At 34.6% G+C, this 25844-nt stretch overlaps 4 protein-coding genes across 5 annotated transcripts; 2 read left to right on the forward strand and 2 right to left on the reverse strand.

Annotated features, from left to right (window-relative positions):
• Nucleotides 1-409: 409 nt before the first annotated feature.
• LOC120777529 lies at nt 410-7927 on the reverse strand. 2 transcript variants are annotated; one of them, XM_040108911.1, is made up of 10 exons: nt 7863-7927; nt 4840-4946; nt 2505-2804; nt 2372-2440; nt 2094-2307; nt 1813-2030; nt 1610-1743; nt 1386-1540; nt 1060-1301; nt 410-977 (listed from the first exon to the last, which is right to left on the reverse strand). In XM_040108911.1, the coding sequence occupies exons 2-10, from the start codon at nt 4909-4911 to the stop codon at nt 507-509; spliced, it is 1875 nt and encodes a 624-aa protein (XP_039964845.1). In that variant the 5' UTR covers nt 4912-4946; nt 7863-7927; the 3' UTR covers nt 410-506. The 2 variants fall into 2 exon arrangements, with proteins under 2 accessions (XP_039964845.1, XP_039964846.1); XM_040108912.1 differs by lacking the exon at nt 7863-7927 and adding an exon at nt 7456-7521.
• Nucleotides 7928-9340: 1413 nt separating this feature from the next.
• LOC120776882 (extensin-like) lies at nt 9341-10996 on the reverse strand. The gene is made up of 3 exons (XM_040107940.1): nt 10890-10996; nt 10791-10839; nt 9341-10693 (listed from the first exon to the last, which is right to left on the reverse strand). Exons 1-3 carry the CDS (start codon nt 10994-10996, stop codon nt 9341-9343), a joined length of 1509 nt encoding a protein of 502 aa, XP_039963874.1.
• Nucleotides 10997-12625: 1629 nt separating this feature from the next.
• LOC120776884 lies at nt 12626-16089 on the forward strand. Its single transcript, XM_040107941.1, has 3 exons — nt 12626-12631; nt 15128-15181; nt 15247-16089. Exons 1-3 carry the CDS (start codon nt 12626-12628, stop codon nt 16087-16089), a joined length of 903 nt encoding a protein of 300 aa, XP_039963875.1.
• Nucleotides 16090-18387: 2298 nt separating this feature from the next.
• Nucleotides 18388-25791, forward strand: LOC120776885 (proline-rich extensin-like protein EPR1). The gene is made up of 2 exons (XM_040107942.1): nt 18388-18432; nt 24493-25791. The coding sequence occupies exons 1-2, from the start codon at nt 18388-18390 to the stop codon at nt 25789-25791; spliced, it is 1344 nt and encodes a 447-aa protein (XP_039963876.1).
• Nucleotides 25792-25844: the final 53 nt, after the last annotated feature.

Raw genomic sequence — 25844 nt, forward strand, 5'->3', positions numbered from 1 at the left:
GCACCTGTGAAGGGTATATTAGCTTCGGTGCAGCCGAAGTTAACGTTTTTTCTTGTTAGTTTGATGTGCTTTAAAAGCGTATTTTTTAGTTTTTAAACTACATTTATACTTTTTGTTATTATAATTTAAAATGCGGATGTTAACGGATATTACCGCATATATTTTCTCTTGACTAAATTCACTTATAAGGTTATAAAAATTGTAGGCGTGTGTTTTGCGTATGGTTAATTCATATAACAACAGTCTTTGTGTTTATTTATAGTTTTGTTTCTTATTTCCAACAGTGACAATCCTACTCAAAAATATTTCTGATAGAATTCTTTAAACCTGTAGTGTTTGAATGATACCATTTGAAAGTTATACTTTTGCTTTCCCCCACTGGCGTTTCAATGAAATTAGTAGTCATTAGTCTATATTATATTACTTTTAATTAGACATGGTCAAGTTAAGGGAAAAAATCATATTTACATATTTACTTAGCATTAGTTAAGTGAATTAAGCAGTCATTAATCAATTTGCCCTTTGTGAGTAATGTACGTTTCATACAAAGATGCATCTTTGCTGCGTCTCTTTAGCCGAGAGCAAGTTACTACTAGAGTGCCCGAGAGTAAACACATTGCTATAGAGAGAATTATTGTTAATGCTGATAATGTAGTCGTTTTCATACATGTTTGATTTCCTTGAGGCTCCAACCGACGAGAATGTGGGTAAAACCCATTCCCATCGGACTCACCTTCCTGGAGTACACGCAACGATTGAAACAGATTCAAATTCTCCGATAACGAAGCAGGCTGTTTATCTGAGTTTGATATAGTCATTATATCAACTTCTAAGCTATTTCCGGAATTTTGTGATGAATTTGTTTTCTCTACTTCAGACGCAGTTGAGTCTAATACAGATTGTAAATCGAGTGTTGTTGAATTTGATATATCTCGTTTGGCTACAGTTTTCGAATTGCGCCAGTGACATGGCTGACTCTAGAAAATTTTAAATATACATTTTCGTCAGATATCATAGAAAAATCTATTTAAAAAAAGCAGTTTCCAGTTCATTTCTTACCGGACATCGGCCGTGACACATTCGTACATCACATTCTATATATAGTGCTGGCGAGCCTGTAAAGCGAAAAGTTTTCATATATGCATATACTTGGGTTTCGAAAATTCCCGAATCAGACCAAGAGCCTCGAAATCTGGAAATTAGCTTATCATCCACAGGACAACCGTATTCATCAATAAGCTGAATCTTTTTGTTAGCACCGTTATGTGCATAACAATCGTTTACAACAATATCGAAACCATCTATAAATATTTGTTATAATTATTCTGTTATTGTGTGTTTGAATACGTGCTCTAATAAAGTATGTAAATATTAATCATTCAAACCGTATTTGCTGCGCATGTAAATTATCAATGTTAGGGGGTCGCCAACTCGCACAGGTCCAGTGACACGTGGTCCTCCAATCCCGTATCCATTTTGTATTTCCATATAACACTCTGGTGGACTTAAAGTAAATACAACGGGGTTGCCGGTCGCTACTCTATTTAAGAAAAAATTAAAATACCTCTTTACCCTATACGAAAACTTATTATTTTGTTTTAAAACTTACTCGACGTCTAAAAATGGAAAGGTCACTGTTTTCCAAAAGTCGTAGCCATATTCGCAGGTGACTTTAAAGTGTTCATCATATTCTTCTTCTATGAGTGGATTGTATTGTACTGTCACAGTATTCCACATAAAGTTCTGTGACAAAACCAAATTTGAGAATATAAATATAGATACATATGTATGTTTATTTTTTAATATCATTACAGTTGGATTTTTCCTTTTTTCTTCATGAAGCGCATTTTTTCCTAAAGTTCCACAGCGATTCAACTGAATGAAAAACTCGTAATAATCCCGACCAGAACCATTTATATACATGCAGTCGGGATCATATGCATAACCAGCTGAATATATTAATCCATTAAAGGTAGCATTAAATCCAATCCGAATTTTCATGTAATCATCCTGACACTCCGCTTCAATGTCTGTCTCAAATAACTTAAGATAGACCATGCACATGAACATAAAAATTATTAGGGAAAACTTACGGTGTACTCGAGTATTGTTATAAAGGAAATTTTTGTTGTAGTCACGTTCCCAGTAATCACTTGGCCACTTATCTGACTCATAGGACAAATTATGGTAGTCGTCTCCGCCATCATTTGAACTCGAGCTCATTCCAGCGGATTCGAATCCTGACAGTCCTAGATGTGGGCGGTTTATCCGATAAGGAATATGTCCTGATGAGTCTGGAATGTGGTCCTACATTAAAAAGAATGATTGTAAAAATATACATATGTAACAGTACAGTCACAAATTCACTGACTACTTCTTGACGGAGTTTTCCTCGTGTTGCAATATCTCCCGTTCGATTTAAATTCTCTTTGGTTATTTTCTAAATTTACAACAAATAATTAAATGAGAAATTGTGAAACTCTTTTGTACATAATTTTAAATACTTTATGTTTTATCTCCGCAGCGGAGCCAGCACGCTTTGTAAGTTTAACCGGTGTGGGAGCTGTTGCATTTGGCTTACTAATGTAAGATTTGGATGACAATGCCACAAGTAACTGCTTCGAACGGTCTCCATTTTTTTCGCCGTCCTTGTAGCTATGATTATCAACTCTTATTGTAGGTTTCGGAATGGTTGGATTTCTTATTATTTTATTGCTTCGATTTATAACGGAAGCGGATATACTTGTGTCGTCAGCTGTATTCTCCGTAGATGACTCAATTGTTACTGCTGTCAAGAGTGATGACTAAGTAAAAACAATAAACACATTACATTTACTCATATAATGAATGTTAGTTTATATTGCACTCTTAACAACTGCAAGTTATTATTTTATTTGATATTATGGTTACATGATGTCAACAAAATTAAGAGACCTCTATCTTATCACCATGTGCGTGTTACGTATAAATTATGTACATACATACATATGTAAGATTTTTCATTATTCATTCCACATAAATTCTGGTACATTACACACCACAGTGTAATGTTTTGCATTGAATACATAAGCAGATGCATTATTACATAGTACAGAACGACAATACGCATTATACATAGTAGTAAAAGCTATAAATTATTCCACTCCATTGTTAGCGGTAGCAGTAGCAGTCGCTACTCATCGAATGAAACTAGTTTTAAGAAACTTAAAGATGCTACTACAGTTGGTGGTACTTGCTTATATTTGTATTATACATAGACTAAATGAATGAAATCTGCACAGTGGAATATGTATTAAAGTTATTAGTTAAATCTGCATAATATCATAGTAAGGGTTAAACTAGCATTCTTATCGAGATGCTCCTATATCACACACATACATATACAGATCTTCTCTCAAATTCTCAAATTTAATTGATAATATTTTAAATGTCAATAATGCATATCAAATCATATACATACATGAATGAAACATGAAAACTAGTTAGGAAAAGTACCAGTCTATTAAGAAAGAGAGTTTAGTTACTTTGTACATTGATTTGAATTAATATGAAGTAGTTGATTTCACACCATATTATACTTGTGGTATATGCAGATTTTTCATGATAAATTAAGTGCGTACAGTTTAGCTTGGTTAAAATTAACTCTGCAACGAATATTTTTTACAGCGGTTTTATTAGTATGTGAAACTGAATAGCACTGACAAAGGAATCGGATAGGCAGGGCAAGAAGCAACAAAAAAACTATGCAGCTGAAAGCATCAAATGACATCATTTGATTAACAAATTTACTCTAACTCAGCTTTAAAGAAAGTGAAAACACAACGTGTGGGTAAATAACAAATATGACTTAAAAAACAAAGAAAATATTAAAGCACTTCAAACGAAAAAATTAAAAATAATTCTTAATACAAACTATATATAAACTGACAGTAATATCTCACACTTTTTTCACATTAATAAATGTATTTTTCAGTCAATATTACTGTTAGTTTATATGAATAAGAATTATTTTTCACTATTTAGTTTATATTATTAGTGCTTTAAAAGCGTGTTCTTAGCTTTTTTTGTACTATATGTATTTATTTGTTTGATTTTTAAAGACCATCCTTTTCAATTCACTTCACAAATGTCTTTACTTAAATTGGTTTAAAATTACAAGACAATGTTGCTTCGTTAGGGAGTGGTCACGCGAACTTCTAGCTTCTTTGTCAAACTGTGATACATACTTAACTGGGTTTGACTGTGTATAACAAATACATTTATCTGCGCGTACATGTACGCAGATACATAGTACTCCATGCTTTCCGTCCACGATTCAACAAGTAAACAGAAGATGCTATTCTTGATAAGTGAAGAAGTGCAATCGATATGGTATGCGCAATACTACTTCCGTTAATTGAAGATTGGCTAACCTCCGATACAGTTGGAGAAAATGAGTTGTTAAACTACCGTAGCCACTCTCGTAGTTGTACTGATGCACATACTTACATACATATGTATATACGTATCTAACACTTTTTAACCTACAGAAAACGACGCAGGAATGTACATATGTATGAATTCAATTTCAAGACAAATAGAAAGTTGGATAAGGAAGTATAACTTGCTAGATTGACTACTGCGGAAGAATTCATAACCTCCGTTACACTAAGAAAATCAGAGTATAATGTAAACATACATTACTAATTATCACGTACCATAGAACATCAAAATAAACACGCATATGTATATATGTACAAATATTCACAATTGATGTAACATAGAAATGTGAATTTAAAAGGAAACGTAAACGCAAAATGTTCTTTTAATACTCTATATTATTATTAAAAATCATCTTACGTTCATTATGGGTAGTAGAAGAGAGACCACATAAATGCATTTTAATCTTTGACATATTGAAAAACATAACATTCTGTTTCAAGTATCTCGTATCTTCGTTGATGGAACTGCAATGAAATTTTAATGTGTTAATTTAAGAAATTTTCAAATCAAAGAACCATTTCTGTGTGCACTTACTTATATACGAGTATGATATACGATATATTATATTATTTTATAAACTATATTTAATTAATATTTCGAAACCCAGTAAGGAAACATCGACGATTTAAAGTTTGGCAAAAAACTTTAGCTTACATATGAATCTATGTATGTATGTATGTACTTTAAAATAAATCGAACCATCGATTTTTTTAATTAATTTTATTTTGATATACATACATACATATGTACGTATTTTATTTATTTTGATATACATATTTCTTATTTAATTTTGGTCAAATATTTCACACAATGAACAAAATGATTATACATTTTTACTTGGGGCTCACTAGGGAAGCAGGGCTGTCATTATAAAAACGAATATCCAGAACAAAATAAGTACCTAATCTAAAGGATGCATATTGAACGTTTGGATAAAATAACCTCAAAGCAAGACTGCCTCCAGCACCTTAACCAGAGTATTACTATGGAAATGTTAACAATAATTACTGTGAGGCTTAATTTTTATACTCTTGCAACATTATCTTATCACTGTAAAAGTTGATCAAATCTATTTGATTCTTTCCCTTTCCAGTATACAAATCAAGAAGAAATTAATATAACGGGATAAAATAGGTTTAATCACTTCTTTAGCTGGTTTTAAATTGTAGTAAAAACTACAAACGTTTTATTTAACGTCTTCCAAACCGGTAAACTATTTATAAGCTTTTTTACAAAACTTTAGCTAGAAGTAATCGAAATAATTCTTGCACATACGAAACTGATCATCAAAAGAGTGATGGAAATGTGGACGATATTACACCTTACTTTTTCGTCTAATTGCGATGATTTGATCAAAAGTAAAATAAAAAGTGAAATATAAATTAGCTACGAACTAGACTGACTATTGACTTAACTTATTATGAATAATGAAGCATTTAGAATATAGAATGGCCTTGTGTAAGTGAACGCAAAAATTTTTTGTAAATTAAAATGATTAACATCTGTGTAGTAGAATGATTACAAATTATTGCTAATAGGATAAATATACTTCTATTATTATATTAATTAATTTAATTTCATACTCAATTAATGATTATTATTTTACTTTTTACAGGATATATTAAAAACTGTTCAAATTCGTTCTGTATTAGTATGGTCTTAAATTAACCGATTCTGAAGAAAATAATTTGAAAACATATTTTCACGTTTCTTTGAGATCTACAATTTGGCAGTATTGGCTACATATATATATATGGTTATAAAACATAACTTTTAATGCCACATTTCACAGTAGATTTTAACAGAAAGCTCAAAATTTTTCGCATCCAATCTTTAAAGGTAGGTACATTTATTAAGTTTAATAGAGGTGGACGATTGAGAATCAAATTATACCTTGACACCCTGGCTAAGTAATTTCATTATTCATTTTCAAAAGTTTTATTTGAACTCAAGAAAAATATACAGACTTATTAACGGTATACTACACCTATTACGTATGTATGTATCTTATATACTTAGCGTGAATGGCAAACAAACTTGCTATTAAAACTAACTAGCTTTCAAGTTTCCTGACCTTGAGTTAAGTAACATTTCTTCATGGTCTAATGATCATGGTTTGTAGTGCCTCACAACCGCAGAACATAAACCGTTAATATCACTGTTGCGTGTTTCAATAATTTTGCTGATGAACTATTTACAGTTTAAAAATGTTTTAAATCTACCAGTATTACGTTTTATAGTTCTAAGAAGGAACTTTTGAAAATTTGAAAAGATTTGCAAAGCATGCAAATAAATTTGGGGTTTAATAAGTTATTTTGAGTAATCTTAAATGATTCTATAAGAATGCGGATAAAAATTATTTATAATAGCAAATGAATTTACAATAAAATATTTATTATTTACAAATAAAGGCGAAAACGTTACTCCCGATTTAAAAATTCAATGGATTTTTCTTGTGGTCTAATTTTGAAAATGATTGGTACAAATATTTGTCAATGGAAAAGAGAATGAATCCATTTGTCATGATAATAATAACAACGATATTTATTTCTTGAGTTGTTAACACATGCTTACATTAGAAATATATATTTTTATATATAATTTGTTTTGAGTTTTAACATAATTGAGATATAAACTATTCTATATTTTAAGTTTGATCAAACTGAACACAGCGTGCTAAAACGGATTTAGTAGTTTGTTTATCGCGGACCAAAACGTGACAGGTAATATATACATATATATTCAACATTTATATATATATATATATATAAATAATATTATAAACCTTCATTTTAATTTTGATTCGAGAATTCTTTCCGATCACTCGGTACAAAAGAAATACTTTAACCAAAATAAAATTACTGTTTTGAGGCCAAGTTTCACTTTGATATATAATCTTTGAAACTTATTTCTTAATCAATTCAAATTAACATACTAGTATACATATATAAATCACCGAGTAACACAGCATACCCTGGAATTTTATTTATCAATTTGACAAGATTCCGTTTAGTTTAACACTAATACACTACTCAAATTATTTTTTATACATAAATCGAATATGTTTGAGATTTTTTTTTTTGGATATTTTAAAATTTATTTATTTTTAGTTTTAATGCACTCTCAGTGTGAAGTTACGCTTTGCTGCTTTTTCATTCCTTTGCCTATAGACGTTAATATTCACACTATTTCACTCTTGAACACTCTAACATAATAACTTTTATATTATGACGTTTAAGCAGAAAATCACTCAATTGGAATAAACAACAATTGAACACAAAATTATAACAAAATCCTCCGTTTTTATTGCATATAAAATTTATGTTACATAATATACTGCCTTATATATGCACATTTACTACTCTCAAAAAACTGTGTACCTTTTGCCTGCCGCTTTGTATTAAAGAGCGAATGTTTTGTTTCCGTTTAAGTACTGCAAAGGTGTGAAGCGAAGCGAAAAACACGCAGATTTTTATAAGATCATGTACCGGGAGCTACAAAGGTAATGGAAGTATTGGAAGGGGCAAATTGGAAGCTACAATAAGAGTATTATCTAAAAGGCAACGAATGTAATAAAAGAATAAGATGGGAAGATACTAACAAATTAAAAAGAAGCTCGAAGAGAATAAATCAATACTCATGCTGGAAATGTAACACCAGTAATGCTTGTTAATAGTTTTCAACTTCTGGATTCCAGCTTTAAACACATATGCATAGAATAAATGCAAGAAGGAAAGGGGAGTTATGAAGACAATACCTTAATCTCAAAACATGTTGCAACAGAGAAAATAATAGTTTTGTTCAACTAACGGTGTTGTAACACTAAAAACTTACCGAGATAGATATGTATATGTAGATAGATCAGGTTGACAAGACGAAGGGAAATATTGGTCCGATTCAACCCATTTTTGACATACAAACATAAAAACATTATAAGAGAAAATTTATCCCTTAATTTCAGTTTTATATACCGACATTTTCGACCAAAAGTCAACTAAATATACTGAAGTCCAAATATTCATTACCTAAGGACTTGAACAGTTTTGATTTGAACAATTTTTGGTCATAAAGTGGCAAATACAAAATTCATTTCATTTTGTCCATTTTCATGTAATAGGTAGCAGTGCTTGTAATATTCGTACTGAGCGAATTTGGTTGTTGTAGCTTTTGTGGCTTAGGAGATATGTACTTTAAACTTATTAGAGGGCGGGGCTACGCGCACTTTTTAATAATTTTTTTCTCACAAGTGCCGCTGTCTATTGCAATTCCCTGTGCAAATATGAGTTTTGTATCTTAATTTAGTGCTTAGTTATGGCACTTTATAGGTGTTCGGCTAATGGTGATTTGTGGGCGTGGCAGTGGTCCGATTACGTCCATCTACGAACTCGAACTATTTTTGTACTAAGAAACCTGCATACTAAGTTTCATCAAGATATATCATTTTTTACTAAAGTTACAGCTTTTTTAATTTTTTTTCTCGCCGTTGATCCTTTCAAATAACGAAGGTGAACTGAACACCTGAAAATATTCCCCGCTTTGACGTTTGAAAATTGCGGGAGTATAAAATGTTCGGTTACACCCGAATTTTATTTTATGTGTTGTTTTTTTTGACGGTTTTACTCTACAAGTTTGTATATACCTACCTAATATGTAAATGAGTGTAATTTGATACTAGATGCTAACTGAAACATTGGACAATAATTTTCAATGTAGAAACTTTATTAATTTAAAATGTAATCGGCTTCTTAGGGCTGTACAGGGAAAAGATATAGAAGGAAAACTTTTCATTAACAAAAAATATATGTTAAAGTTGACTAATACTAGATAGAGTCTCTTTAGCTATTCGCGTCGATTTTGCTTAGGAAGTGAAAGGTGGCTGTGGATCATTAGGATAAGTGTATCCTTTCGGTCCAGAGGATGGTGGAAGATATTCTTTTGGTGGTGATGGTGGTGGTGGAGGACGCGCTGGTGGTGCTGGTTTATTTGTTGGTGGTGGAGGGAGATACTCTTTTGGTGGTGAGGGAGGTGGACGTTTTGGAGCTGGTGGAGGTGGTGGTGGAGGGCGCGCGGGGGGAGCTGGTTTATTTGTTGGTGCGGGTGGCAGATATTCTTTTGGTGGAGATGGTGGTGGTGGTGGTGGAGGTGGTGGTGGACGTTTAGGTGCTGGCGGAGGTGGTGGAGGACGTTTGGGTGCTGGCGGCGGTGGAGGTGGAGGCCTTTTTGGTGCTGGTGGTGGTAAATATTCTTTTACAGGTTCCGGTCGACTTTCAAATGGGGTTTTGGGAGTCTCATAATGGTATCCACTTTCATCTTTTGCGCCAGCACCGAAACGGGACGAAACTGAAGCAGAAGAAGATGAGCTGGCGAAAGAACCAGCACCACCAATATTTGAAGAAACTCGATTAGATGAACTGCCGGAATAGGATGCAACTGGAGCTGACGCGGCTTGATGACTCGAGCTATGTGAATAGGAATCGGTGGGAGCAGAAGCAGATTGATAAGATGACCCATACGAGGCGACAGGAGCAGAAGCGGCATGATAAGAAGAAGTAGCTTGGTGAGACCCGCCTTGTGAATAAGAAGTTGCGGGTGCTGAAACTGCTTGATAAGACGATGCAGAGGGAGCTGCATGGTGGGTAGAAGCAGTAGAATAAGATGAAGCAGGTGCTGAAGCGGATTGATAATTCGAACTATGTGAATAAGAAGCTGCTGGAGCTGAGGCAGCTTGGTACTTAGAACCATGTGTTGTGCCTGAAGATGTTTGATAGGAGGGGCCGCTTGAGTAAGAAGATGCTGGAGCTGATGCTGCTCCTGCGTAGTATGTTGAACTACCCGAATATGATCCAGATGCAGCAGGAGCTGAGGCCGATTGGTAAGATGAGCCACTTGAGTAAACAGCAGCAGGCGCTGAAGCTGCTTGATAAGAAGAGCCACTAGACCCAACCGATCCATATGAGGCTGCAGGAGCTCCTCCAGCGCTAAAAGATGAGCTAGAGTGATAAGATGCAGCACCTTGATAGCCTGAGGCTCCTGAATATGATTGAGATGGAGCTGAAGCAGAGTGTCTATGGGAAGCCGGGATATCTACAATTGCTCCACCGCTTGGTTTATTGTAGTGATATCCATCATCCTGAAGGTTATCGCTATGCGAGAAAAGGTGGGACACATCAGCTGTGACAGCCGCCACCAAAGTAAAGGCTAATAGTAATCGCTGCAAAGATAACACATACATTTATTTTAGTTTAATTTACACAAGTTAAAATGTTTGACTTCTTTATTCTCGTACATATATGTGACCCAATGCTTACCATTCTTTCTTGTCTAATTCTAATCCACACGATGAATGTAGACGACTGACTGTGTTTAACATTCAGATGTGGAAATTATTTATATCAGAGCAAACTCACTACGATGGTAAGGATTGGGATGGTTTGATGGCTGGCGGGAATTCTTCACCGTCACCAAATTCACTAATATTAATTTTTGTTATGGCAATTTTATCGATGAGCAACATGTTAAGCCAGTTAATAAGAGAGAGGTTTTGAAAAGAAGCAAACTAACCGGCTTCGCAGCCGACACCCAAAATAAAATTCTTAAATGATATATTTTGGCATGATTAAATTAACCAACAACGTTTGTGCTTTTGTTTTCCTTTTTTTGTTCCATCTTCGTTCTGGTTTTAATTAGAATTGAATGCGATCGCAGATGATGCTTTGTTATAGTTGTGTGACGTTCTTTCATTACCATACTGCTGAAATAAAAACATATTATTTAATATGTAGATATATGTATACACATATATTTTAGTATCTTTATAAATATTATATACATAAGTATGTATGTTGAGGATTTCTCAATGACGGTCAGAAGAGTAAGAACATATTTAGATAATACTCAAATTTGAAAATGAACCTGTACAAAACTCTAAAAATAAAATAGTTATCAGAAAGTGAGTAAAGGAAAAATATATGTTATATTAATTATTGTTTAATACTACTGCTATTCCTATTTTTATTGAAAATATCTTTAAAATGTATTCCTTCTATAGAAGTTATCCATTCAATCTTCACTTTTAAGAATTAAGATGATATGTATGAAAATTCACCATGCTTTGATTTGCTTTTGATGACAAGATGTGAACAGGTTTTCTGAATTTCTATTTTTGAGCATAATTTAAGATTCAGTAGTGAGACGTGAAATTCCTGCTTGCATTAGAGATGGAATCATACACTAAAATTGGTTTAACCCTTATGTGAATGCAAACATGTTACCTAATGCTGTCTAGCGAGTTTATAAAAAGTTATGAGAAGCGCATACTATAACAAATCTATGTGTTGTAAACTAAACTGAATAAAACTATTAGATTTATTAATAAACATGTTTGACAACTGTTCTAATTTACCGAACCTCTTTCTAATTTAATGCTAGATATAGTTCTTTTGAAGTGACTAAGTGGACAAGTCAATATAAGAAATTATAGATAGGTTCACTTGTAGCGACAAAATATGCAAAGTATGCCTATAAGCAATAATATATATTAAAGATTTATTTTATTAAACTTATGTAAACAATTATTAAAAGTTTTAAGCTTTTCAAACTGCAATCAGGAAGATTGGAAATGTGTGTTTTACGCTTAGTATTATCAGTATTACTGGTTTTGTTTTCCATACATAACGCGTGATCCAAGTAGAGGTACTTTTTTCAATAGCCTTATTTTGACACATTACGCCTGAATCGTGTCAAGTTGTCATGTTATTTTTGTATGGTTTGGCGCTTCATCATGGAAAGACTTACACCTGAACAACGGTTACCAGTCGTTTAACTTAAAGATGCATTTCGCGTGCTTCTCTCAACTTATGGTCAACCTAAACGGCCTACTGAGCGTACTATTCGCAACACTGTCATCAATCCTGAGATCCAGCATTCTTTATTAGATACTATCCAACCGAATAGACCACGTTCAACATGCATTGAAGAAAATATACCAGCCGTAGCTAAGAGTGTACACGAAGACCGTAAGGAGTCGATTGTGACGAAGAGCAATCTGAAGAGACTCAAGAGATGCCATTTCATTCAGGAAAAACGACCTTTTGGTGTGGTTTGTGAGCCGGTGGAATCTTCGGTGCATATTTCTTCAAAAAAGATGCCGGTGAGAACGTAACTATCAGTCGCGACCGTTATCGCGCCATGAAAACCGACTAAGTATTCTCTGAAATTTAAGCTGAGATTATTTTCAAAAAGTAAATGCAGAGTTTGTTTTTTCGAATGATAACAAACATTCCCCATTAAATTTAAAGTTTCTGTGTTTTTTTTTTAAGTAGGGAACCTCGAAATGGGTCACCCTTTATGAAAACAGAACATAAATCGTGGTCCCACAGCTTTATTCTCTATATTCTGCAAAATTGATTACATTATCTAAATTTGCCGATTCAAAGCATAATAATTTCGAAACTATTTAAAACAGAGTGTAATTCTGGTTTTCATCAAAAAACGACACAAACCAATCTGTATATAATATCTATATACGTATATGAAAGTCCAAGCTGTTCATTTGTCGGAAGCGCCGATATGGGTTCACGATAGCATTTAGCTTACATACAAACTGAACAATCAAAAAAAGCTTGGAAGATGGATCTTCACGAAATTTTGCATGCATTATTATCCCCAGTAACGCTATAATTTCTAAAACAGAGTTTCAATAGCATATAGCTGCCCTGTAAAATTTGTTTAATTGACAATATATTTTCCCCGAATTTCGCATGAATTATTGTCCGCAGTAACGCTAAAATCTTCGAATAAAATTTTCAGATTGAACCATATAGCTGCCAAACCGACCAAAATTATGTTCTTGGTTCCTTCCTTTACAACTTATATCCTGATTTCCGATCCATTGGTTGTCTTTTCCCTCATATAATCAATTTATCAATATCATCTTTCTTTCTCTTTAAGCAGAATTTTTTTATCTTTAATTCTTGAAAATTAGGTGAGTATGAAATAGAGGGCATTTATTTTGCTCGATTCAGTATAAATAATATTATTAATATTTAAATTTCATTTGTAACAATCAACACGTAAGGAAGGGCTAAGTTCGGGTGTCACCGAACATTTTATACTCTCGCATGATAAAGTGATAATCGAGATTTCATTATACGTCATTTACATATTTTTCAAATACCGTATTTTTGTAAAGTTTTATTCCGCTATCATCATTGGTTCCTAATGTATATACTCGTATTATACAGAAAAGGCATCAGATGGAATTCAAAATAGCGTTATATTGGAAGAGGCGTGGTTGTTAACCGATTTCACCCATATTTCGTACATGTCATCAGGGTGTTAAGAAAATATTACGTACCGAATTTCATTGAAATCGGTCTAGTAGTTTCTGAGATATGGTTTTTGGTCCATAAGTGGGCGAGACCACGCCCATTTTTAATTTTTAAAAAAAGCCTGGATGCAGCTTCCTTCTGCAATTTCTTCTGTAAAATTTAGTGTTTCTTAGCCCTTCCTTACTTGTTAACATAACCTTTGTATGGGAGGTGGGCGTGGTTATGATCCGATTTCTTCCATTTTTGAACTGTATATGGAAATGCCTGAAGAAAACGACTCTGTAGAGTTTGGTTGACATAGCTATAGTAGTTTCCGAGATATGTACAAAAAACTTAGTAGGGGGCGGGACCACGCCCACTTTTCCAAAAAATTGCGTCCAAATATGCCCCTCCTTAATGCGATCCTTTGTGCCAAACTTCACTTTAATTTCTTTATTAATGGCTTAGTTATGACACTTTATAAGTTTTCGGTTTCCGCCATTTTGTGAGCGTGGCAGTTGGCCGATTTTGCCCATCTTCCAACTTAACCTTCTTATGGAGCCAAGGAATACGTGTACCAAGTTTTATCATGATATCTCAATTTTTACTCAAGTTACAGCTTGCACGGACGGACGGACGGACAGACAGACATCCGGATTTCGACTCTACTCGTCACCCTGATCAACTATTTGGTATATATAACCCTATATCTGCCTCTTTTAGTTTTAGGACTTACAAACAACCGTTATGTGAACAAAACTATAATACTCTCCTTAGCAACATTGTTGCGAGAGTATAAAAACTGCGACTGCGTGTATACTAGTACGAGTACAAATATTATTTTATGGTTTTCAAATAATACAATAGTATAAAAGCAGTTGCAAAACCAGTTACGTTTTTAATATTTATCAATATCAATATATGAAAATAAGTAATATCTGGCGAATTGTAGATAAATAAACATGCAATAATTTTAATGCAAATTATTTAAAATTTATAAATTTTTACCTGGATATGATTTTATAATGCTACTACAAATACATAAATTTCTAATCAATTTTCAACTAGAATGCTTTTGAATTTTGGTAAATACTTTGAATGCAACTAATTACGACGCGGGTTAATAAGAGTTATTGCTAGCATCTTAGCGGTTTTTGAAACAAATTTAACTCCGGATATATTTTATTTATTGGTACGGTTTTTTGCAGCATTGTTTTAGCGAAAACAATGTACATTATTAATCGAATTGGTTGATTTAGTATTTTCAATTTGGCAGTTCCTTTCTTTGTTTAATTTGATTATTTTTATATTGCTTTATATAAAATGTATAAACTCAGACGAAGACTACTAGACCTTTAAATTCATTCATACAAAGTGTATTGGGCAACATGGTACGTATTGAACAAAACACTCTTTTAAACATGTATTATATTATATCAAATGTTTTTCTATTTAGGTAATTTTTATTCTTCAAATGATATTATGTTGTATATTCGTTTATGGTGATGTGGGGCCTCTAGAAGAATCCGTCAGTGAGCATATTTATTTGATTCCAATTGAAATTAAAAAGGAAAAAAGTCAGATAAAGGATGACAGTTTGAATTATCTTAGCATTCCATCAGATTTCAACAAGCAGAATATATCTAGTGGATATTATAATGAACGTAAGAACAGCATTGAAAAAGATGACAACGAATCAGTGGAATACTTACGAAATTATGCCAATATGTTTAATTACATTAATTATATGTATGATCACAACATTTATAGCAACAATACATATAGTGGAAGTCGTAATGCGGTTCAATTAAATTCTCCAAGAAATCGGGAAGTGTATTATATTACTTTAAAGCCTTTGGATATTATTGATTCTCAACTTCGTAATTACAAACATGAAACAATGATTAAATTGAAAGACGAGAATGTCGAATCAGCATTTATTTCACCTACTATCGTCGTTGAATATAAATCATATATAAATAATAAATCAGATAAACGATTCAAAAGTTATTCAAATGCACCAGAATCTATTTTTCACACACAAGTTAATGTAAACTCTCCGGGGTCTAAATTAAATGTGGCTAACAGTTTTCCTCTTTTAAATGACATAAGCACTGAAGTCAGTGACGTCGACGAAATATTGGAGCCTGTAATAGACCAACCAATACCGGAGACTGATAAAGCTACCTACTCGGTTGAAGTTATATGCACTCCTGATATGACCAAAGTAAACCTCTGTTCGGATTTGCGAGACGATGGTTACCATTATGATCGGCCCAGGGATGATTTCTTTGATTAATCTTTTTGTTTTGACTAACTAGCATTAGTAAAAGAATATTCGGCATACTCTTACATACATACAGTACCGGTCCAATAAATTACGAACGAACAAAAAAATTATCCGGAGTTCTAACTTTAATCATTAATAAAAACATAAATATTTGGCGTTAAAAAAAAATATATTTTTTATATGCTATATACATTAAACTTAAATTATCATATTTTTGTATTGAATCATTTTCAATATTATTAAATTATATTAAAAATATTAAATTTTTGATTTCGTTCGTAATTTATTGGACAAGTACTGTATATTATTTTAACCATACAAAGTACAGTTACAGTTAAAGTACATATGTATGCTAATAAACATACTTTTAGGCTGAAAAAAGATACAATTGTTTTGAATTCACTACTGTTTCCGATTGTTTGAATTTAAGCGAGTTTAATATAAGTCATACACACATACATATAGACCAAAATATACCAACGCAATCATTATATGCAACTTTCAACAGCATAAGCTTTTAATACTTTAGAAACTCTTATACAGACATATTTCTCTCCAATTGCCGAAAGCTACAAATTTCCTGTGCTTAACAAAATATTCAGGTCTTTTATTACACTCTGTTTCATGTTGCTACAGAATATAATAGTTCTGTTCACTGAACGGTTGTACGTATCACTTAAAACTACGCGAGATATATAAGCATATGAATATATAAATAAATGGCAATGACGAGACAAGTTGAAATTCGGGTGAATGTCTGTGCGTCCGTCCGTGCAAGTTGTAACCTTAGTAAAAATGAAATATCTTGATGTCACTTGGTATGTCCGCTCCTTGGTAAAAATGTAAGGATGAGTACGTAGATGGGCCCTATTACGCCCATCTACGAACTTCCACACCCACCCACACCCACAATACGCAATTAACCAAAAACGTATAAAGTACCATGACGATGGAGCAGACGTTCCATTACCCGACCACAAAGAAGTTCGAATAGCAATTGCCCGCCTGAAGAACAACAAAGCGGCAGGGGCCGACGGATTGCCGGCCGAGCTATTTAAACACGGCGGCGAAGAACTGATAAGGAGCATGCATCAGCTTCTTTGTAAAATATGGTCGGACGAAAGCGTGCCCAACGATTGGAATTTAAGTGTGCTATGCCCAGTCTATAAGAAAGGTGACCCCACAATCTGCGCGAACTACCGTGGGATTAGCCTCCTCAACATCGCATATAAGGTTCTATCGAGCGTATTGTGTGAAAGATTAAAGCCCACCGTCAACAAACTGATTGGACCTTATCAGTGTGGCTTCAGACCTGGAAAATCAACAACCGACCAGATATTCACCATGCGCCAAATCTTGGAAAAGACCCGTGAAAGAAGAATCGACACACACCACCTGTTCGTCGATTTCAAAGCTGCTTTCGACAGCACGAAAAGGAGCTGCCTTTATGCCGCGATGTCTGAATTTGGTATCCCCGCAAAACTGATACGGCTGTGTAAGCTGACGTTGAGCAACACCAAAAGCTCCGGGGCAAGACGAAATATCTCCTGTCATCAAACAAACAGTCGTCGCACTCGTGACTTGGCACTCACGTCACTGTTGACAGTCATAACTTTGAAGTCGTAGATAATTTCGTCTATCTTGGAACCAGCAGAAACACCACCAACAATGTCAGCCTAGAAATCCAACGCAGGATAACTCTTGCCAACAGGTGCTACTTCGGACTGAGAAGGCAATTGAGAAGCAAAGTCCTCTCTCGGCAAACAAAAACCAAACTCTATAAGTCACTCATAATTCCCGTCCTGCTATATGGTGCAGAGGCTTGGACGATGTCAACAACTGATGAGTCGACGTTGCGAGTTTTCGAGAGAAAAGTTCTGCGAAAGATTTATGGTCCTTTGCGCATTGGCCACGGCGAATATCGCATTCGATGGAACGATGAGCTGTACGAGATATATGACGACATTGACATAGTTCAGCGAATTAAAAGACAGCGGCTACGCTGGCTAGGTCATGTTGTCCGAATGGACGGAAACACTCCAGCTCTGAAAGTATTCGACGCTGTACCCGCCGGGGGAAGCAGAGGAAGAGCAAGACCTCCACTCCGTTGGAAGGACCAGGTGGTGAAGGACCTGGCTACGCTTGGAATATCCAATTGGCGCCACGTAGGTGTCTGCGCCAATTAAGAAGAAGAAGAAGTATAAAGTGCCATAACTAAGCACTTAATTAAAATACAAGTGGCACCTGTGAGCAAAAGTTTTTTTAGAAAGTAGGAATGGACCCCCCCCTATAATAAGTTTAATGAACATGTCTCCTAAATCAATAAAGCTGCAACAACCACATTCGCCAAGCGTAAATATTATAAGAACTCCTATCGACAGTGTAAAAATAAATGAAACCGAATGATAACCCCGCTCACACTCGATATAACATTATCGCCAAGCGTAAATATTATAAGAACTCCTATCGACAGTGTAAAAATAAATGAAACCGAATGATAACCCCGCTCACACTCGATATAATGATATTGTTAACAAGTAGGTTTGAGCTAAATTCGGGTATAACAGAACATTTCATACTTTTGCAACTTACAAGTATTAAAACCAGGTACATAAAGGTTGTTAGTTATATGGGGTCTAGGGCGAGCTTTTACCCGATTTTATGCATCTAAGAACAAATAAGCACCGTTATAAGAAAAACACGATCTCTCAATTTTATCAAGATGACTCACATATTGGCTGACGTATACGGTATAAAGTCAACAAGTGGCACATCTCAAATGCACTATTGGTGCAAAGTTTATGCCTTCTATTTTAATTCATTCTTGATTTGTGTGCTGGAAAGTGAAAGTTTCAAATGGAATTTAAAATTGTATTACATGAGAAGTAGGTGTGGTTGTAGTGCAATTTCACCGAAAATCAGCGGAAATCACCATAAAACAGGGAGAATCCTTTCCTGGTAGAAGCATGTTTGTGTGTTACAAATGAGTTGAAAGGGTCAATACTTTCCTAAGCGCCCATATACTTATTATAAAGATTTTCGAACTTCTGGGCAACTTTGTACCATATATATCGCCCAATAAGTGAGTTATTATAATAAAATTGAGATAGCGTGTTTTTCTTTTCACCTTTGAGCTTAAAATTAATGAAATCGGATGAAAACTTGCCCTAGATCCAATGTAACTAATAAACATTATGCACCTGACGGTACTTCCCTGGTTTTAATCCTTGTAAGTTGCGAGAATCTGAAATATTCGGTTATACTCGAACTTAGCTTTTCCTTAGATGATTTTACTACATTTTTTTACATTGATCGACTTGTCTGTCTTATCTTGTCTATCCGAGCTCACCCATTTTAAAACATTTAACCTTTAAAGTAGACAGGACTTAAAAAAACAATTTTCCGAAAAGGAAGAAATCGCAGCGTGCCATATCAGGTGAATACGGGGAGTTTTGGTTAAATAATTGTCCTTCGAATGTTGAATTCTGAGCAATTTTTGGTCGTCAGTCAATTTGTGCGGAACAAACCGTGCACACACCTTTCGTAAGCCCAAATGTTCGGTCAAAATGCTATAAATCGATGTTTTGGAGATGTTCCATTCCATTTCCATGAATTTGAATGATGATTTCGGCTGAGATTTGATGAATTCACGCACAGTTTCGATGGAATTTCCGGTGATCACGGATTTTTATTGGAACACATGTCGATAGAAAACGTTGAAACCACTCGTGCACTCTGCTACGGGATAGGCAATCATCGCCATAAACTTGTTTCATCAATTGAAACGTTTCGCTAAAAGTTTTACCAATTTTAAAGCAAAATTTATTGTTGGCTCTTTGTTCGAAGCTCATTGTCACACCGATAACACAAACATACTGACACTTAAAACGCAAAAACGCAAAAACTTCACTTCCATTCGATGAATAGTCATGAAATTCATTGGACATTCACTGGACAATCGATAAAGATAGCAGATTCTAACGCACCAGTCGACATATAGATGACGTCACAAGGGGGCGCTAGATTCAAAAAGTGTTCCTGTTTACTTTGGAACCCACCTTGTATATCCAAGGAAATTTTGTCAAAAGTTTTTGAGTCCGACGGAAGCCTAGCCTCGGAGTTTGTGCTTAATTTAAATCAACAAACCATCTTTTACTTAAATTGTAATCTACCATTCAAAGAACATTCAATAGAGATATTGCAATCAAACGCGTCGAACTTTTCATACTTTATGTTAAAGCATGGTCATGAATCATTCAGTGGGATTCTTATTCCGACTAACTTATTTAAAAGCAAGCGCGCGTTCTATCCTCATAAATCTTTATATTGCGCGTGCACAAGTCGTCTTCAACCATGCTTTTTTAAAATATTATTTCAATCTTGATAAGTCATTTCTAACTTCGAAGATTCCCCTTAGTTTAGTTTAGTCCGAGAACCTGTTTGTCCTCTTTGATACATGTAAAATCTAAAGTTGGCACTCATCGATTGTATGAACGGGCGATCGGTGCTTCGTAAAAAGATACACAAAAAGAAAGGAAGGGCTAAGTTCGGGTGAACCGAACGTTTTATTGCCTTAAGATATCAAACATCAACCAAAAGATCGGAATATAAGCAATTTTATATACATGTACATTAGGGTGTTTTTTTTTCTTTGAACTATTAATTTTTTTCAGTCCCGTCACTAAATTTCGTTGGAAATACCCTAAAAAACATTCCCTGAAAATTTTAGCCCTTAATATTTACATTAAGAACTGGATCAAGGTTGGTAAAAATTTTCCATAGAAAATACACTCCAATCGTGAGTTTTTATCTTTAAATTCCTACAGATCAGAGGTATTTTATGGCATCGCTTTGACTTTAGACGCATATTTCTCCGAATTGTTCACTCTACAAAAGTGCTCAGTGCAACAAAGTCGTAACTCACACCGGCGAGGTAGTACGGGGCTCTAAACCTGATTTTTTCATGAAATTCGCATTTTTTTGTATTTATCTCGTAAATGACAAGAGCTATAGAAAAAATTGTAATGACAAATTTGTAGGAAATTTTAATTGCTACAAAATCGCTATCATTAATACTTCTCGAGATACTCAGCTTTTTAAGTAATTTTTAAGTTAAAAAAAAAACACCCTAATATACAAATACTATACACTGACCGACATATTCGGCGTAAGGTTTGTTAAAAAAATCAAGATACGTAGTATATGGGAGTTGGGGTAGTATCGACCCGATTTTATCTATTACCTATTATCATGCCACATACTAAAACAATATTCCCTTGGTTTCATTAAGGTACCTCACATACGATCACTAATCATATGAAGTAAATTCAGCCGGATGTTCGAAAACCCTGATAATAGCTATACATATGGGTGCTAGGTCAAGTTTTCGCCTAATTTTATCTATTTCAGGCACAAAAATACACTGTTAAGTAAATCAGGCTCTTCCCTTTTCATTTATATAACTCACAGATTGGCCGATATATGAAGGAAAAGTCACCCGGAAGTTCGAAAATATTTATGCTCGTTATATGCGAGCTCAGGAAGTATTGACCCGATTTAAGATTTTTGATACACAGCTAGGGGATTGAGCAGTTTTGGTTGGATTTGAGCAAGTTTTGGTCACAAGGTGGCATACTTTAAAGAAATTATAAGTGGAAAATTTCATCTTGATATATTAATTAGTTCTTGATTTGTGTACTGGAAAGTGAAAGAATCAAATGTGATTTAAAATTGTGAAATATGGGATGTAGGCTTGGTTGTAGTACGATTTCGCTCATTTTCGCACTGTAACGTAGGAATATAAGGAGAATGCTACATAGTAAATCCACAAAATCGGTCTGTCGGGTCCTGATATATGTGATTTCATCAAAAAGTGTGCGGTATCGCGCCCACAGTCCAATTTTCACAGCGCCTCCCTTAAAGGCTTATTATACCATATCAGAGGTAAAATTGAATGTCTCTGACATAATTAGTTATAGATTTTTTGAGATTTTAGTAGTAGAACAGTAAAGTTATATGGGGAGTGAGCGACGTTATCTCCTGATGTCAACCATTTTCAGACTATCGATAGGAGTTCTTATAATATTTGTGCTAATTAAATTTGGTTGTTGTAGCTTTAGTTGCTTAGGAGATATATACATTCAACTTATTAAAAGGCGGGGCCATGCCCCCTTTTTTTTAAGTTTGCGATCCCCTGTGCCAAATTACATTTTGATATCTTAAGGTGGTGCTAAGATCCGATTACGCCAATCTACGAGCTCGTAATTTTTTTTTAATAAGGAACGCGTATACCAAGTTTCATCAAGATATTTGAATTTTTCTTAAGTTACAGCTTGCACGTACGGACGGACATACAGACATTCAGCCGGATATAACTCTACATACATCTATCTCGATTATTTTTAGGTGATACATACACCCGTTAGGTGAACAAAATTAGTATGCTCTGTAGCAACATGTTGCAGGAGTATAAAAATGTACTTCTGTGTTTATGTGTATAAGCATACATATGTATGTATATAAAGAAGAGGTGATGGTCTAACAGTTGCAAAAGTAAAGCAAATTAGAATTTCATTTACATAAATTTTAACAAAACAAAAGACAATATCAATTATAGAAGGAAAGAGGTTAAAAAAATTAAATATTATGCAGACATAGAGACGCGTTTCTGGGATTATGCAAACGATAAAAACTAATGAACTCCGCAATTCAGAAGAATTTGAGTGTTAAAACTATATGTGGATAAATATGAAAAATAATATGAGAGTATTCTATTATATTATTGTATATGTCTATCGGTTAGTGGCTTTTATAGCCGATGGCCAACCAAGTGGCAAACGATTACCTTAATTAGCTATTTCGATAGTAACTACAGTGCTTTATTTATTGAGAATTCGTGTGGATTTGTTAATATTTATGACCAGCGCTGCTCTTAAAAGACATTCACTAATTTGCATAAGCGTTTTTAGCACATACGTGTGTATGCACATGTGAGTATATGCCCGCTTTGAGGTCTAACAAGTTTACAAAGAAAAGAAGAAATATTTCTCCATGTTTTCAACCAAACTGCTTAAAATATTTATGTAACCGCGCGATCGTTTTTGAAAGTGAGAGACTTTATTAAAAAATTAAAACTAAAGAAAATTGTGCCGCCTCGAACTAACAAAACCAGGGAGATATATATGTACATATGTGTAATCGTATCTCTATATATAATAATAACAATAGAGCTAATTCCTATCTAACTTTAAGAAGGAACCACATTAGATATGTTAAACTAACGTAGGCAACTTGGTCCCCTGTTAACTTTTAAACATTTTACCCAAGGTTAAATAGATACAAAACTTAAAAAGCTAATAGAACGCTCTTTAAACCTCTTTTGATCAAATAATACTTATAAAGGGCACATATAAACGTGAATTGTTCAAGAAATTAAAATATCAGAAGACCAATATCGATGGCCTTCAGAATAAAATTTGTGGATAAATCCAACAACTTGGAATAATTTTCTAATAATAATATTTATTGTGTTATTTCTAATAATTATATTGATATATAATTTGGATAGCATATACCACGAAATGGGCTGAAAAAAGCGAGCCCTACGTGTTCCCTTTTGCGTCCAAAAGTTTTGCTTGCGAGTTTTATAAAAATACTTCCTTGAAGTTAGTTAAGGGGTACCTATAAAAGGTGGTTAAATTATGACACCTTATCCTGATGAAGTTGAATACAACATTATTTGATGAGTTTAAACACAATTTATGCACTATTTTAACTTTTTATAAAATTTTAATAACCTTTATTTTAGATATAAAAGACCTAGAGAACCTTTCTCAAATGACCATCATATATACTTTCGAACATTTGGCTTAAAGTCATTGTGAATTTGTTTTAAATAGGAATACCAGTAAGTTGACAACAATTTTGGGTAGTGCTAATATTTGCTTAACTTTTATATGTTCTTTTTGTAGTCACATTATTTACATAAATAAACGAGAATGACAATATTAGGACTTGATATATAAGTATGTATGATTGTTTGTATTATAAAAGGTTTTGTTGGTACATGTCACTTGTGCGTAAAATGCTGAGTGTGTTTGTAAAGATAACGAAAATAGAAAAAAATGCTAAGAGATAAATAATTTGGCGAAAAAGAATGTAAAGAGAAACGATAGAATTGCTTATGGCCAGTGCCAATTTACATTACAGGGACCAACATCATGTAACACAATCGCTTTATATATAAATAACTTAAAATCTTATTTGTTCTTCATTAGAGTTGTGGCTTCACTACTGCTCAGTTGCTAACTTTCTAAGAAGATGGTAAGATTGTTGTTCTTTTGATTTTGGGTTCTTTGTAAAGCTGCTTAAAATACAAAAATTATTTGGTTCGAAACTTTTTCTACTGTCTAGAGACTTTTAATCGTTGTTTTCGCATTAATCGCAGCTGTGACTGCTGATATTAGTCATTCGCCTTCAAATGAGTATTTGCCACCCATTCAAGACGTTGCACCAGTTGAAGCTCCTGTCTCCAATTTGATCCAAGATGTTGCTTTACCTGCTTCTGCTTACGTAACACTTCCAGTTGAAGCTAGCCCAGCTCATATTTTAGCCGATGACGGTTACCGTTATAAGACACACCGTCGTGTTGTATACCGCCGCAACCGTCGCGATGTGAGCCATTTGCCCTCCAACGAATACTTGCCACCAGTTCAAGAAGCACCAGTTGCTGCACCATCAAGTGAATACTTACCACCTGTACAACAGGCGGCTCCAGCGCCAGTACCAGTGGAAGCCGTTCTATCTCATATTTTGGCCGATGATGGTTATCGTTATAAAACACACCGTCGTGTTGTATACCGCCGCAACCGTCGCGATGTGAGCCATTTGCCACCTAATGAATACTTGCCACCAGTTCAGGAAGCACCAGTTGCTGCACCATCAAATGATTATTTACCACCTGTTCAACAGGCGGCACCAGCTCCAGCTCCAGTCCCAGTTCCAGTGGAAGTTGTTCCATCTCATGTTTTGGCCGATGATGGTTACCGTTATAAGACACACCGTCGTGTTGTATACCGCCGCAACCGTCGCGATGTGAGCCATTTGCCCTCCAACGAATACTTGCCACCAGTTCAGGAAGTACCAGTTACTGCACCATCAAATGAATACTTGCCACCTCTACAACAGGCAGCTCCAGCTCCAGCCCCTGTTGAAGTTACCCCAGCTCATGTTTTGGCCGATGATGGTTACCGTTATAAGACACACCGTCGTGTTGTATACCGCCGCAACCGTCGCGATGTGAGCCATTTGCCCTCCAACGAATACTTGCCACCAGTTCAGCAAGCACCAGTTGCTGCACCATCAAATGAATACTTGCCACCTGTACAACAGGCAGCTCCAGCTCCAGCTCCAGTCCCAGTTCCAGTGGAAGTTGTTCCATCTCATGTTTTGGCCAGTGATGGTTACCGTTATAAGACACACCGTCGTGTTGTATACCGCCGCAACCGTCGCGATGTGAGCCATTTGCCACCTAATGAATACTTGCCACCAGTTCAGGAAGTACCAGTTGCTGCACCATCAAATGATTATTTACCACCTGTTCAACAGGCGGCACCAGCTCCAGCCCCTGTTGAAGTTACCCCAGCTCATGTTTTGTCTGATGACGGATATCGTTACAAAACCCATCGTCGGGTTATTTACCGTCGTCACTAATGATTTTATTTAAGAAGACAGAATTATTCTTTAAGTAAGAGAATAGGTTAATG

The sequence above is a fragment of the Bactrocera tryoni genome, chromosome 5 (genome assembly GCF_016617805.1).
Source record: "Bactrocera tryoni isolate S06 chromosome 5, CSIRO_BtryS06_freeze2, whole genome shotgun sequence".
In the NCBI taxonomy this organism is placed as follows: Eukaryota; Metazoa; Arthropoda; class Insecta; order Diptera; family Tephritidae; genus Bactrocera; species Bactrocera tryoni.